Here is a 16,391-nt window from a genome sequence, read left to right as displayed (position 1 = left end):
GGATTGATTAAAATGGAATTCATGAGATTTTAATTGCTCCTTTTGAGGTCAGTCATATAGCTCCCTAAGTTCAGTGTATGCTCTTGAAATGTTTAACCTTAAGCTTTGTGCAAAACAACAATCAACAATGGCACCTAATGGCAATAAGGTAATTATTCTAAGGAAAGAGGTTATCGTGAAGAAAACACTTTTTTTTTAATATCTGATTTTTGGATTTGCTTGTGAATATTCATGAATGCTTCCTGCTTTTATAGAAACTGGGTGAGCGGTGGACAGCCGTTTGTCACTGGACTGAGGAAAGACGACTCAAACTGCAAGAAATTCAGCTTTTGTGGCAGGAGCTGCTAGAAGAGCAGGTGAGCTCTGTGGGTTAACCACAGTGGTTTTTTATTTTTTTTAATTTTATTTTTTATTTCTTAAAGTATCTCTTAGTGGGGTTTAACAAAATCTCAGAAAATATCTGTAAAGAGCTAGAATTTTGGTTACTGTTTGGATTCCCAATATTTCTTGAATAGTACAGTGCAAGTATTTACTCAACTTTTAGCAAAAAATTTTATGCCTCCTCATAAAACAGCTATTTGAAGCTATTTAATGTTCTTGTGGGATTAATACTTTTGAAAATTTTGTTACTTAATATTTATCTATTTCAATGTATTCTACAAAATAAGAAAGATTAGAGTCACTACACTCTGAATCTTTGACAAAACTATTATAGAATGGTTAGAAGGGGACTTAAAAACAATCTACTTCCAAACCTCCTGCCATGGGCAAGGACAGCTTCCACTAGATCAGGTTTCTCAAAGCCTTATCCCTCCCCCAGGGATGGAGTATGCACAGTTTCTCTGGGCAGCATGTTCCAGCATGCATTAGAAATAGTGTGGCCAGCAGGAGCAGGGAGGTGATCATCCCCCTCTACTCAGGTCTGGTGAGGCCGCACCTCGAGTACTGTGTTCAGTTTTGGGCCCCTCACTGCAGGAAAGATGTTGAGGTACTGGAGCATGTCCAGAGAAGGGCAGCAAAACTGGTAAGGGGTCTGGAGCACAGGTCTTATGAGGAGCAGCTGAGGGAACTGGGATTGTTCAGTCTGGAGAAGAGGAGGCTCAGGGGAGACCTCATTGCACTTTACAACCTCCTGAAGGGAGGCTGGGGTGAAGAGGGGTTTGGCCTCTTCTCCCAGGCAGTGAACAGAACCCAGGGAAATGGCTGCAAGTTGTACCAGAGGAGGTTTAGGTTAGACATGAGGAAAAACTTTTTCTCTCAAAGGGTGGTCAGGCACTGGAATGGCTGCCGAGGGAGGTGGTGGAGTCACCGTCCCTGGCAGTGTTCAAGAGGCATCTGGATGAGGAGCTAGGAGATATGGTTTAGTGCTTGTGGTAGCAATGATAATGAGAAGGCGGTTGGACTGGATGATCTTATAGGTCATTTCCAACCTTGTGATTCTATGATTCATTACATCAGTAGCCTCATAGTAAAGATTTTCTTCCTCATATCCAGTCTAAATCTACTGTCTTTTAGTTTAAAATCATTACCCCTTTCACTGTCACTGTAAGTTCATGTTAAAATTTACTCTCCAGCTTTCTATAGGCTCTTTTTAGGTACTGGAAGACCTCAGTGGCGTCTCCCTGGAGCCTTCTCTTATCCAGTCTGAACAACCCCAACTCTCTAAGCTCCTCTTTGTAGGAAAGGTGCTCTGGTCGTTCTCGTGCTCCTCCTCTGGACTTGCTCTGTGAAATTCTTGTACTTATGCTGGGGGATCCAGACCTGGATGCAGTACACCAGCTTGAGTCTCATGGGATCATAGTGGAATGGGGACAGTCACTTCCCTTGGCCTACTGGCTGTGCTTGTTTGGATGCAGCCCAGGCTGTTGTTGACATCCTGGAATACAAGCACACTGACAGCTTATGTTGAGCTTCCCTGGTGAGGCCGCATCTGGATTACTGTTCTGGGCTCCTCAGTTCAAGAAAGGCAGGAAACTTCTGGAGTGAGTCTAGCAGACGGCCACAAAGATTATTAGGAGAAACCTGGAGTATCTCCTCTTATGAGGAAAGGCTGAGAAACATGGGACTATTCAGCCTGGAGAAGAAAAGATAGAGGGGATATTACCAATTCTTGTAAATACCTAGTGGGTGTGAGTCAAGTGGATGGGGCCAGGCTCTTTTTGGAGCTGCCTGGCAACAGGATAGGGGGCAGTGGGCACAAACTGGTACACAGGTCAGTATGGTGAAACATGCAGCTTGTGTCAGTTTGTTGAGTCTAGGTAAACAGTCTCATTGTGAAGAAGATGGCATTGTGAGTTTTCTCTTGCTTTGATATTGTGCATTGTGGGTGGACCTTGAATACTACTAAAACATGAATGGTACCAAAATAGTAACTGCTGCATGTTTTCAGCTGTTAGTCAGATTTGCCTACCCTACTGCTAGAGCTAGAGTTTGTTTTGTGAAAGAACTTAAAAATATTTGATGACTTTCCCTTTGAAGTTTTTACTTAAGTTGTTTTGTTTTCTTAAATAATGGCATTTATCACTGTAATCTATTGTTTAAACTCTGCAGTACACAGTGTGTTTAGATATTTAGAAGAAATCAAACTGTGCTGATACAGTTGTTGTTGTTGCTATCAGTTACAGCCTGGTTTCTTTGACAGATATTTTGTCTGCATTTTTTAGGTTGCGTATGTGATTCTCCCTGAACGCTCCCATATCTACCTACAGTAATATTGCTAATCCAAAAATGCGACTCGTGATCCTTGCTGTTAATACAGATGCAAGGTTCAAGTTCTGGCTTATCCAATGTCATGTTACTGTATATTTTTTACTTTAAAATACTGTCTTAGCATACGTGTATACATATATATAATTATGTGCCAGGATTTTCTGGTAGCTCTTGAGCAAGGTAAACTGAACTGAGAAATAAGGAATCCCAAAAAAGCTTTTCTCTTTAGAGTGGTCAAGGTACTGACTACAGCTGCTGTTTTGATGACTCTATGTGAACATTTTTCTGGCCCTTTCCACCTTTATTTGTTATACATGGAAAAATAACCATTTATTGACTGTTACAGAACTGTTGAGAGTGTCAGCTTCCATTGCACTTGCTTGGCTCTCAGATTTTTTTTTTTTTTTTAAATTGCATGTAATTATGTTGCTTTGAACAAATGAAAAACCTTCTATTCTTGTTTAATGTAGAATGTCAGATATCAGGTAATCAGGAAGTAGAAGTTAATTTCAGCTGGTTTAGGTCGGCCTGTATTTGCATTAATTTTTCAAGTCAATACAACACATTCATTACTGTCAGGTTTGACTTAAAGATTTCTATTAAGTAACGGACCAAAAAATTCAACTTGAAACCGATTAAAACATTTTGATAACAGAGAAGTACCTAAAACATTTAGTTAATATTATTTCTCCATTTCACTCAGCCATGTGGAGAGATGAATAGTGTTGATGCTTAAGCCTTTTTTTGGCTAACTAGAAATTTTTTTGAAAACCACATTGCCAACTCAACACAATTCTTACCACTCAGGAAACAAATTCCTCAATTGGTGCCAGATATTTCTCAGCACTGTGATAATTATATTTCAGTTTTCTAAGGGGAGCTATCTTTGACTGCTGATTTAGCAGAAGTTAATTGAATACATTGAAGGATTTCTAAGCTCCTCTGTTATGCATAAAAAAAGTTGGCTGGGATGGCAGCTTGATTTTTCCAAAGAAGGAGTATTTGGTGTTCTCCCAGCCCTTATAGTGTTTCCACCACTATAACATTTGCTGTCTGTACATTTTGCACATTGTTTTACAGTGGCAATAAAAAAACCTTGCCTTCACCCCTTGGCCAAGAAGTTGCTGTAGTCAGTTCTGGGCCAAAGCTAGCCTGAGAAGCTTCTGTCTGTTCTGAAGTGTTTTCAGTGAAAAAAACTGTCTGCCTTGTTCCATTATTTTATTTTATTTTTCTTCAACATAGAGGGGTAGCAGTGCGCAACTGAGCTTCACTGAGGAAAAAGCTACATATTGAAGTCTATGGTGATAGCTGTGCAGTAGTGACAAAATAATACAAAGTGTATGAAATCCTTCCTGCCACTTGATGCTGGTTTACTGCAGGAGTTTCATGAGAGCACTGTGTGACTGGAGTGAGACTCTGGAGAGATTTCCTAGAAAAAAAGTTGAACACTCGCTTTCTTGCTTTGCCACGAGCTAGTAATCTCCAGAGCAGAACTGCTCTACCTTTCAGGAGTTAATGAGATAGTGTTTAAAGCTAGTTTGCAACCGGAAGTAGATATATTAAACAGGGTGTTAACTAATAAATGTTAGAGTCTATGACTGTCTGGGTTAAAAAGGCTCTGAATTAACAATGTAGCTTCTGTGCTTCTGTGAGAAAACTGTCTGTAATGGCTGGTTTTGAATTGCTGAGGGAGAAGGGTGGAGAATGAAAGCAAGCATACATGCAGTTTTGTTACATTTAATTCCAGTATTTATAAATCCTGCTTTATAATGGATATTTTGTCTATATGAATAACTTGGAAATACTGATTGTATTGATTTTTTTTTTTTTTTTTAAATATTACTTAATTTTCCAGTCTGATTTTTTTTGTCCCCCTTTAATGTAGTATTTTGTTTAATGTGAACTGAAATTGTAGGAATTTTAGAACTTGTTTGAAATGTAAAGACCTTAAAGAAGAAACTGTCAATAGCTGTTTGACAAACTTGGCATGTTCTTGTGTTATTTTCCTTGTAATCTGCAGTGCTTATTGAAAGCTTGGTTAACTGAGAAAGAAGATGCCTTAAGTAAGGTCCAGACAAGCAATTTCAGAGACCAAATAGATCTGAGCGTGAATGTTCGAAAGCTAGCAGTGAGTATTTGTATTCTGATCTATCCTTTCAAATCTGAGTTTCAGTGAATGGCAAGTTATGAGTTTGACTCCAGTAGGAGCTGTGAATGCACTGTAGTCTGGAAACCAGACTTATGATCTCTCTTTGTCAGATTATTTCACTTGAATTTTAAAAATCTGCTTACAACTTTCTCCATAGTTGTTCTAGGTTGGTGTGACCTACTTTGGAACAGCTAACCTGTTTTAAGAATGTTTGACAGTCTTGTAGTCCACTAGACAGCTGTGTTTTCCAAGTTGTGATGTGTGTGGGTTTGTTTTTTAATGCATTGATACAGGTTATACTAAAAATAATCATTTGTAACTGTAACTCGAGAGCTGTAGGAGATTAATAGCTTTTTCAGGGATGTGCTTTCCTTGTGTGTATCCTTAATGTTTTGTTACACAAGAAACCTGTGCTAGGTCTGGCTTAGGTAGTACATTTGTTCATGGAGTTAAAGACCAAGAGGTGGCAGAATTCCTACTGTTATGTTTTAATATTTTCTTTTAACCTCAGATTTTGAAAGAGGACATGGGTATGAAACGACAGACGCTAGACCAGCTGAATGAGCTGGGTCAGGATGTGGCCCAAATACTCGGGAATAGCAGAGCATCCAATCAAATTGACCATGATCAAGAGGAACTGACTCAGAGGTGGGACAGTTTGGTTCAGAAGCTAGAAGATTACTCTAACCAGGTACTTATTTATGCTCTGTTTTTTCTTTCTTTCTTTCTTTTTTTTTTTTTTTTTTTTTTTTTTTTAATCTATTTAGGTGTGTATACTAAATATTGATTTGAGCAAAAAGCGTCAAGGCAAGTTCTTGGCACCTAGCTAGAGGTCAATGAATTCTCTTTCGCATGATTTTTATCTGTGGAAAAGATGTCTTTTTTTTTTTTTTTCCACTTTCAGAACAAGTTCTTTACCTACCTAATACCATTACTCTGTTCTCAGAAAGATTAAGCTTTATTTTTTTCTGATGAGTAAAGCAGGCTTATTGTGTATTTTCAATCAATACAAATGCTTTAAAACATAAGAGTTCTACGAGTGGACTAAATTTCATACTAATAGAAAACAAAGACAAAGCTCAGAACAAATAAATAAATGGGAGTCGTAGAGGCGTTTCTTATCTGCGATGTCTTATCTGTTGAAATCAGAGCAGTTGTTTGTTTGATATGTAAGGTTGACAGCCAGGCTGGACTGCTAAGTGTTTATTTTAGTATTTTGAGTGCTTGCTAATATTTCATTTAGACAGAACTCCCACTGGCTTCTGTGAGAACTTTGACAGTTTCATATCTCATGTGCCTCTTTTTGGTGATACTGAAAGATGATTATGGTGATGACTGCAGTGCTTCTTCGCAATCCATTTAGCATATAGTAAATGAGTTGTGTGATCTATGACTAGGGTCCATTTCAGCCTTACTTTGTTATTGCTCAGTACAGCACAGAGTGCTTAATCCCATGCTTGTCCATTCACTCCCCCCAAAAACCAAGATATGCTTAGCTAAAACATACATCAGTCTCACTGGAATTAGTCTGTTATAACATATGAAAGAATGTGGAAGGATTCTACTGACTTCAGTGAGTTTTTACATTAGTTTTTAGGTCACCTACTCTGTGTGTCTGCTCTTTCTAAGTTTTGTGCTTGATTTTGTGAGGAATGTGTATCAGATACAAAACTGTATGTTAATAAATACAAAGGACCTTGGTACTTTCTGTAAATGAACCAAGCAGTTGTGGAAGAAAATATACAGGTAATGGATTGTGTTGATTTAAATTCAGTTTTGCTAGCATGAAATTCTTATTGAACTGCGAATTTTGGTGCATAACTCCCATCTGTAAAATGAGAATAATGGTCATTTCCTTGGGAGTGCTTTGGCATCTATGATAACAATAATTCATGAGTACTTTTTGAAGGATAGGTATGATCACTTGTAGGAGTGAAAGAAAGGGCTTTTATTACTGATGACTAAAAAGAATCAAACAAGCAAATTACAGTTTGCCTTAGAAAATGGTATTTAACCCATTTTGTTAAATCATTTTGTGTAGGTAACTCAAGCTGTAGGAAGTGTAGGGATGCCACAGATTTCACAGAAGACTTCTGCGGAAACAATGTCATTGAAAGAAAAGGTGGTGGTAAGAGAATCCAGGCAGGAATCACCTCCACCACCACCTCCAAAGAAAAGGCAAATCCCAGGGGATAGTGAAGCAAACAAAAAGTAAGTATATGTCACTGCCATTTTCCCTCGCCCATTAGATAATACATAAGCTTATTTCCCTTGATCTTGGGTTTTGAATCTCATTTTATGCAAGTGAGGAATCTTTAAGCTTCAGTTGTGAATTTGGGTATGAAGAGTGGAGAGTTTTCAAAGAAACAGGAAGCCTGCAGCTTCCATTAATTTCAAAAGAAAGCAGAGATGGTGTTTTTTTCCTCTCCCTCTCCCTCTTCCTTTTTTTCTTTTCCCCTTTCCCCTTTCCCATTTTCTCTTTCTTTTTTCCTCTCAGAAAAGCGAGTCTTCATTTTTTTGCACTTCAGCTCCTTTGCTGAAAGATAGAATTCATTTTATTTACTTTGTTTTGGAAAAACATCTTCACATCATGGGATTAAAAGTGTAGTGAAAGGACCAAGTGTTTTGATTTGCTGTGTATTTCTGGTCTCTATAAAATATACAAGATAAACTTCAAAAAACAAACAACAAAACAACGAACACCTTAAAAACCTGTTCAATCTACCTGGAATTTAGTAACAGATAAGATATTGCAGTGATGTCTCCTTTCACAAGTGTGTCTGGAGAGACTGATTTTTTTGCTTATATTTTTAATAATGTGTTTCAGAGCTTTCATTAAATAGCAAGTCTCAAACTAAAGGAATTTTTTTCTAGATAAATGAAGGTAAATGTTGCATACTCATTTAGCTATTTGTTTTTGTTTTAGAAAATAAATTTATTTGTGGTGCCACTCCTTTAAACTTTTGGCTCATTTTCTAGGGAGATGATAAGAGTGCTACATCAAGAGCAAGCAGTTTAAACTGTATTAAGGACAGTACTGAGCTTTCCTCTGCTGTTTTTTCCTGATCCTGATTACAGGATCCTGATTTTTACCACAGAAATTTTGAGTGGCTGACAATAAATTTTTCATCTCTTCTGAGATTGTTATTCCACATTAGGATTTATATCATGTTAAGTCATACAATTGCAGTAGATCTAGTGGTCTGTAGAGCCTTTTTTTTTTTGTCCTTCTCTCAAGTTGTGTATGATATCAATTAATTTGGGAGTGTATTTTTGTGGTAATGGTGGTCATGACTGACTTAAGTTATAAGCTATGGTGCTTAGAAGTTTTAGGCATGAGAAAGTTATGTAAATATGGGCAATTTCAGCTGTAGCCAAAAATCTTAAGTGATAAACTAATTTTCGATCAGCTAAGCATTCAGAAAAAAATTTCCATACTCATTACCATGAACAAGTAAGCTGCTGGCTTTTTCTTCAGACTGAATAGCACTGCAAACTCTTCAAAAACCTAGAATGTACTGAACTTTAAGACTTTGGATTTTAAGACAGTCAACAGAATGGGGGAAAAAAAGGGCCAAACCAAAATTGTCCAACCTTTTAAACCAGGTTTGATGCTGAAAGTGCTGAGCTGTTGGACTGGATTTCAAAATCAAAAGCTGCCATTCAGGCCACAGACATCAAAGAGTACAAGAAGATGAGAGAGACTTCAAGCGTGAAAGAAAAGTTAAAGGTAAAATGAGGAGAGGGAGAGTTTTTGCAGTGAATAATATGTTTTGTTTCTTTAAGTTGGCTGTCAGCTTGAGGTGTGACCAGATCCATGTGCTTCATGGGGATTAAGTCCTTTTGTTAAATACTTCCAAGCTGGCCAGACGTGAAAATCTGACCAACTAGACACAGCTGTTTGTTGATGTTGGGTCACACAATCTGAAGAAAATTTTAAAAGCATGTATAACTAATGCTTGCTTCAGAATTGAGATAAATCACATCTTCAAGATTAGTGTCTATTTCTACAAAGCATTTTATTTTGGGTTCATGGTTGGTGGTGGACTTGAAACACACTCTCGGGTCCAAAGTGTTCTGTTATGTTTCCAGGGTTTGGACAATTATTGATTGATACATTAATTTTAGAGAAAACAGTGATAGTTACAACTCGTGAATTATTACTGGTTTGCAAGATAAGATATGCAATTCTACAATAACTTGTGGGAACCATGAAATAATTCTTTTATCTGTTCTTTCTATTTCAGGAATGTGTTCTTGCCTTTTTTGGTTCTAGAACATGCTCTGTTAATGAAGGTTTACTAGAGCTTTAGCAGGATCCAGGCTTTGAAACCAAAGACAATGCTTACGATTATGTATAAGGAGACTTCTCAGTGTGCTAGTGGAAAATGGTGCCAGTAGGAATGTTTGGAATGATAGTACTGTTGGAAATAAAACAGCAAAGCAGTCTTCCTCAATACTTTATATAGCTTTATAGAAATTTGTAGCCATTTATAAAATAGGCTCCAAGATGAACACCAGGTTCCTATGGACAACACTGTTTTTAAACGATTGGACACTTAAGTGGATAGGACAATGTTTTTTTTCTCAACTATGCAAATGAGTGCATGCTGCTTCAAAATTTGCTATTGGAAATCTAAGCCAGAGAAATAATCTTGGGACATTAATTTCAAAAGGATTTTATGTCTGAGAGAGGAGCTTATTCCTCTAAAAAAATCTGTGTCGTTTCATAGCATTTTCCTTGTTGTAACTCTATCATGAAGGAGAGTGAAGCTCTAAAGCTCAGTGAAATGGGAGTACCAGTATGCTGTAGTGTTTGCTGGAATTTTAAGTAACAGGTTGCTGTTAGTTTCTGTCAGAAATCCCAGTAGGCAGTGTGAAGGTGAGGGAATATTTAAGTTTTTTATACTGGTTCACATCAAATAATTTTTTATCAGAAGTGTAATGTTATAGCTGGTGTCTCCAACCCTTTTAACAGCATTTTATTTTTGCTGTCATTGTACTCATCTTTTTTGTGTATTTAATACTTGGGATCCATCTTTTTATGAGCAAATAGAACCAGCATCCCTATTAGAAGGTGCTGGAATGCATTTTGGGCAGTAAAGGGAAAATAACATACTTCTAGATAAAAACACACAAACAACAAAACGCTCTCTGAAACTGTTCTTTTGGGCTTCAATTTGTAGGTGATAGAAAAAGAAAAGGTTGAAAAAAGCCAAAAGCTAGATGATCTGAAACGAAATGGACATATTCTTTTGGATCAAATGGGAAAAGGTAAGAGATTTGAAGGTTGTTCTGTTTTGTTTAATTTAATTGGGTGATTTACTGGGAAATAACACCGAAGTATGTGTTGTTTCCAGTTAAGCATTGCAGCACATTCCTTCCCACTCCCTCCACTTTATTTCCTTCAGAGTCATTGGTAATTATTACTGTTAATGGTAACAAATCACCAATTGCTAGTAAAGCTTATAGACAAGTTTTATTATTATTATTTTAAATTTTTGAGGGTTGTTTTATTGACATAGGAGTAATTTCTTAATAATAGATTGGCGTTTGCATGCTTTTAGGGAGAAGAGTTTTATTTTAAATCATGTGAAAAACTTAAGTGTAAGATTTTGAAATGTAACTGTCTTGAAGTGGAAATCTTGAAACCATATTTCAGTTGGATGAATGTCTGTATATATCTTTCTATTCATAGTTTTCTCTATTTTTGAAAAAACTGTCAGGATGTTTTGATAATACAGTCACAATTTATAGTTCAAAGTCAAGAGAGAAGCCTACATGCTTGAGAAAATGATTTGATTGTCAATTAAAACACTTATCCTTGGAAAAATTGTGGAAAGCTGAATCTTTAAGGCTTGCCAAAATTCTGTTTCATAATATGACTAAACTTCATCAGTGCAGTGTGACTTTCTCTACAAAAGAGCTATTCAGATCATCAAGATACAATCTTTTAGATCTGCTGTGCATTTGAATGTTAGTGAGCTTTCTGTAGCTGATAGTATTTAGGTTGGTGAAAGGATGCTATTGCTGTTTTGTGTACTGATTTCTATTGGAGCTCCCAACTGCCACAATTTTTCCCAGCCAGTTCATTTGCTAGAATGTCTCAATCTGCTAAGCATCTTAAGTCCTCCTTCCTTGCTCGATACAGGTGAAGTTGTTTAACATGCTTGTCATTTCCTGAACACTGATGGTCTTGAAGCTACAGATTTGGTGCGGAGTTTGGATTATTAAAAACTTGTGGCTCTTCCTAGTTTTCAAACCTTGACAAAGATCTTCCCCTGCTCACGCTTCTCTTTTTCTGAACCCCTCCAACCGTGAGAGGTTGTGGCTGAGTAACCAATATTTTTTGATAATACTAAAAAATGCATAGTTGAAAAATTGGCTTCTGTCAGTAAAAAAAGATGTAAAAACTGCTTTCTAATTTTTGCTGCCTTAAAGTTAGGAATCTGCAGAAAATAAGGCTTATGTAACCAATCCACATCCCCCAGCTTTGTTAGGTCTGCTAGTGTGTTTTATCCAACTTGGAATTACAGCCTTCTTTCCAAAACCAGGCCCAGCTGTACTTGTATACAGGCACATGTGTATGCATCCACTTTGGTCTGTATGGGCCTTGCCATAGTAGCAGTGAACAATCATTGCATACTCTTGTTACAGGACTGGTTGCAGCTGCTGTGCTTTCAGTTTGTAGATGTGCCAGGCATATGGACAGTGTGTGAAACACAGTGGGAGGATGTATGGAGCAGAGCCTACAAGAGCAGAATGCCCTTGTAGAAGCTGGCTGGCTTCCCCAGAATGAAATGCTGGGCTGTATTTGTGCTGAAACAGTACAGAAATTGACCCCTCTATATGTATCTCCTTGCTCTACTGTCCAAATGGCAGAACTGATAAGTTCAAATGAACCAAATATGCCTAATATAAAGAAGTGTACCTTGTTACAAAATCAGCATCAAAAACATGCAGTGGCAAGAACGTATTGTGGAACACATTGGACTGAAGTTTCTTCAGCAAAATTGCCAGATGCTTCTGGCACTTGAGGAAATAAAAGAATGTGGAATGCATGTGGATGGGAAGTCTTTTTGCTTATGGTGCTGTGTCCTCAAGTAACATTGATTTACCAGAAAGATGGTGTAGCACATGCTTCATGAGTCACTGAGTGGGAAATAACTTCATCAGATTGCTTTTGTAGCTGTTCTTATTACCTAGTTATTAATCATGTCATGTGCACTGTCACGTTGTCAACTGCAGTTCCTACTGTCTCCCAGGCAGGCTGATGGATTTCCATTTACCTTTTCAATGAATTTATTGCTGCTTTCCAACTTGTGGCTTCCCTTTACCTTTGTGGAGGAAAAATAAAGTTGTTTAAATTGATGAATCAACATGTAGACAAATTAGAATTGTGAAGAGAATTGTGACAGTTTCAGAGTCAATATGTTACTAAAAACTGAAAACCTGAGAAGAAGGAAAGTGAAGTATTTTACTTACATGTAATCTGACTTCTATTGTGGAAATCAAAAATTAAAACACTGCTAGTAATACATTTTAAGGATTGTTGACTTGTAGGTGAAGCCTTTAGCATGTTAATCCAGAAGTGCGCCTACCTGTATTTGAAGAGATGAATGGTTAAAACCTTGTTAATCAAAATTAGTTGCAGTTAATCAACAGTAATTTATGTAATCTGTTTAGAGGGACTTCCTGCAGTTGATTTAAAAAACCTGATGGAGAAAATATTGTCAGGATGGAAAGAAGTGGTTCAACTTCTAGAAGAATTGTCCAGAAAGATAAAGTACCAGGAAGATATAAACGCATACTTTAAAGAAATGAATGAGCTTGAAAAGGTTATAGCTGAAAAGGAGAGCTGGCTTAAAAATGATTCTTCAGCATCCCAGTCCTCAGCAGTCCTGAAAGATTTGTGTCAGGTAAGTGTGGCAAAACATGTTGCTTTTGATTGGAAGCTGTCAGGAGCACAGAATACCCCAGAGTGTCCTCCATAATGTAACTCACATTTTCTGAGAGGCTCCAGGGCACTGAATGTGACTGGAAGATTTTGGAACCTGTGTCATTGTTGCCCAAGTAATAAGGATAACTTTTTACATTAGCTTACATCTTTGTCTTAACGGGGCGCGATTTGATTCTGTTTTTAATCTCTTACAGAGGGAGTTAACTTATCTTGTAAGCTTGAGTCCACGATTGGAACACCTGAAAGCTACCTGCAAGGTGCTCACATCTCAGCCTGTGCCTCCAAACTTCATTCAAGAGAGCTTGAATGGTTTTCTTGATCACTTCAAGTTGACTTGCCAGAAACTAGACGAACGTCACCAGCAGCTGAAGAAAGGTAAATATTCTTTTATAAGGTCCTCTTAATTCTCATGTTCTGATTTTTTTTTTTTTTCCTTCTTTTCTTCTTTCTTTTCTCATGAGTAATACCTTTTGGATGGCAGGATAAACAGTGTGCTCTTGGAGCCTTTGTGCTGCAGAGACGCTGCTTAAGAGAATTTGGAATTAAAGCAGTTACTGTGAAAATATTGTCCAGAGATTATAATTGTTCATGTAAGACAGTAACTTCCTTGATTTTTTTTTTTTTTTTTTAATCTTTTCTCTTTCAACCACATTATGTGATTGTCTTTAAGGAGTATTTGGATCATAGTTTCCGTCAATTATGATGAATTGTTAGAGACTTAGTATAAGATTTTCAATTATAACTAGGAATAAAGTTGTAAAGAGAGAATGTGAAAAAATAGTAGTGCGAGGAAATTAGAGAGAAGGAATACTTGTAAGTGATGTTCAGTGAGCGAATAATTCAAACACAATATTTATATTTTTGTCAAAGGCTTTTGTTCCCAATTTCAAACTGGGATTCCCCTGTAACAAAATCTAAAATTAAATGTGCATTTTATATCTATATCATTTTACATTGACATACTAATGCAGTCTTGTTTTGATACTCATAGATTATATTGTTACATGCGTATATACGTTTCTCTGTGAATGGATAAAACTATGTTTAATAGATTAGCAGAACCATACTTAAAGTGAATGATATAGTTTGAAAAGTTGTTTGGATCTGTCGCTAACAGAAACAAATAATACTAGAAATTAAAAATAAAAGATTAAGGGAAACTTTTAAAAACTAAATGTGAGAATGGAGTTCATTCATTTTTACGGCCTCATTAAGTCATACACAATACATTTTGTAACACTGATATTTCAAATTATTTGGAATTTGGCTTGCTTTTCAGGCATGTTCTACTTGGGCTTTTGTTACATTAAAAAATTCATCATGAGCGTTAAAACCAGCATGCTGACTTCATTGCACAAAATAGATCTCTCTGTTGATATTCTACAGCTGAATATGAAGAACACAGACATATAATCAAGTTGTTTTTTTTTTTTTTTTCATTTTGTTTTTGAGAAATTGGAGGAAGTGTTTTGTTAATGGCCCCAGGTGGAAGAGATCTACTTTGTGTGCAGTAAAAATGAACTCAAGTACTAAATTATTTGGCCATTTATACAGTGAGTTGCACAAGGCCTGAACGCTTCAGTCATGTCAGTGCAGAAAACTGTATGAATAATGTATATCTACCATGCTCAAATTACAGTGTATACAGTGTAAGTTAATTCTCACTATGAAGAGTAATTATTTTGATTGTTATTATGAATTGGTTCATATAGAATACCAGTAAAATGGTTATGTTGTGTGACTATAATACTCTTTTTCATGCCACATGTCATTTGAGGGAATATTACTGTATTTGAGCCAATTATTACTCAGTAAAAAAATGTATTTTGGTTTGCTACATTTACATTTGTAAGTATATTATTTGTTTTTTTCCTAATGATTTATTTTCTCTGGATTGCCCATAGTTAAAGAGCAGAGGGAAATGCGGGTTCAGGGTTTTTGTTAACAAAATAGCTTGAACTGCTGCAAGTTTAAAGAACTTCCCAGCCATGTAATGGAGAGGAACAGCTAGTGTAGAAACCAAGCATTTGTGAACTTGGCAGCCTTTCTTACTGACCCAAGTCCTACTTTTTTCATGGTTGTTAAGGGTCTGAGAAGTCCCTGATTGAGTGGTGCTCAGTACCGTCAATACTGACATTTTTGAAATTATGACTTGCTTTTTTTTATGAATGAGAGGCTATTTTTACTATTTTTTCTCCTTTAAGATTTGGTGTATTTTAGTTCTCCTGTTTGCTTTATAGCAAGCTCTTCTTGTTTTCCCTGTAAAATGGCACTATGTTTTTAAGAACAGCAAGTTAGATAATTGTGTTTCTCTCTGTGCATGTTGACTCATTCCTTAGTTATAAATGGCACAACAGTTCTGATGGCAAGCTGTTGAAAAGCTACCTGGTGAGTCAGAGCAAGTTCTAGATTAATTTTCACTCATGGTGAAGTAATGAAATTGCTTAGGAATTCAAGGCTGGAGGATGTGCATAGCAGAGTACTGTTTTTACAGCTAAAGTACTGTTTTGCTGTAGTTTTTGAAAACTTCAGTTTTCATTCTGAAACTCCTGAATTACGTGCAGCCTCCTGTGTGGAATTCCACAGAGGACAGACTTGGTCAAAATCAGAGGTGCAAAGAAGGACCTCAAGCAGATGTTCTGTCCAAACTTAAATTCCCTTTTCAGTGTTCCCAAAGAAGGCCTCTATTCCAGCGTTATGCCGAAAGTTGACAGGGTTTTTTTTTTATATTTGTGTGTAGGAATACGTGTTTAAATTCAGGGGATTTAAATGTGCAAAAGCCCAAGTATTACTGATTTTTCCCTCTCTCCAAGTAATTCAGGTGCTTAATTACGTAAAATGGAATTGAGATTTATCTAAGAATATACGTATTTTTTAGAAAGGAAAAGAATGTTGCCATTGGTGGACTGTTAGTTCTTGGAGTGTCTCATTAGGATTCAATATCTTTCATTTTTTTTTTTTTTAAAGAATATGCTAATTCACATCTCTTATAGTTTGGTTCTTGTGTTTTTGTTCTTTTCTTGTATTTGTATTAATTAATCTCTAACAATAACAGAGACAGAAAGCCTGCCTAGCCAGGACTTCTTAGGCTCTCTGCAGAGACTGAAGGACGTGCTGAGCGAGGTGGAGTGCAAGCAGCAGGCAATTGCAAGTGGCCTGAGTGACCCTAGTAAGGTTGAAAAAGCCTTGCAGCAGACAAAGGTAATTATTACCTTTTTTTACCTACTTTGTGCCAAGGAGCCCCAACGAGGGTGTCAAGGCCAGGAGTGTCCCCCTTCATAGGAGCTTTATTAGTGGAGTTGGGAGTTGATGTGGCTGATTCAAGGCTGCCTGCTTTGTGGCTCCTGCAAGTGCTGTAGCCTAGCTAGATGTGGGATGCCTTCCTGGTGATCACCTGGATAGCAACTTCATCCAGTTTCATCCTACCAGGGCATTTTAAGAGGGTGATTGTACTCCAGTGGCCTCCAGATTGCCTTTCAAAGAGAAAGTGTTTGTGAACAATAAGGGTAATTGATATACAAATTCAGTGCAGTAGAAGTGGAGTTTTTGTTTCCTATTATGAACATACAAACT

General features: G+C 37.0%; 1 protein-coding gene across 2 annotated transcripts in view; it reads left to right on the top strand.

Moving 5' to 3' along the window:
• UTRN (utrophin) overlaps nt 1–16,391 on the top strand; it is a 348,379-nt gene that overhangs the window by 82,647 nt on the left and 249,341 nt on the right. For both annotated transcript variants that reach the window (XM_042895118.1, XM_042895112.1), the window contains 9 exons: nt 255–356; nt 4,730–4,837; nt 5,370–5,549; nt 6,900–7,069; nt 8,465–8,588; nt 10,045–10,132; nt 12,545–12,777; nt 13,013–13,193; nt 15,874–16,019. In XM_042895118.1, coding sequence (XP_042751052.1) covers nt 255–356; nt 4,730–4,837; nt 5,370–5,549; nt 6,900–7,069; nt 8,465–8,588; nt 10,045–10,132; nt 12,545–12,777; nt 13,013–13,193; nt 15,874–16,019 — 1,332 coding nt within the window. The remainder of the gene's footprint in view (nt 1–254; nt 357–4,729; nt 4,838–5,369; nt 5,550–6,899; nt 7,070–8,464; nt 8,589–10,044; nt 10,133–12,544; nt 12,778–13,012; nt 13,194–15,873; nt 16,020–16,391) is intronic.

The sequence above is a fragment of the Lagopus leucura genome, unplaced genomic scaffold, assembly GCF_019238085.1.
Source record: "Lagopus leucura isolate 7727_CA_CO unplaced genomic scaffold, USGS_WTPT01 Super-Scaffold_73, whole genome shotgun sequence".
NCBI classification, from domain to species: domain Eukaryota; kingdom Metazoa; phylum Chordata; class Aves; order Galliformes; family Phasianidae; genus Lagopus; species Lagopus leucura.
The sequence above is the reverse complement of the archived record's forward strand: the minus strand, read 5'-3'. Positions and strand labels throughout refer to the sequence as shown.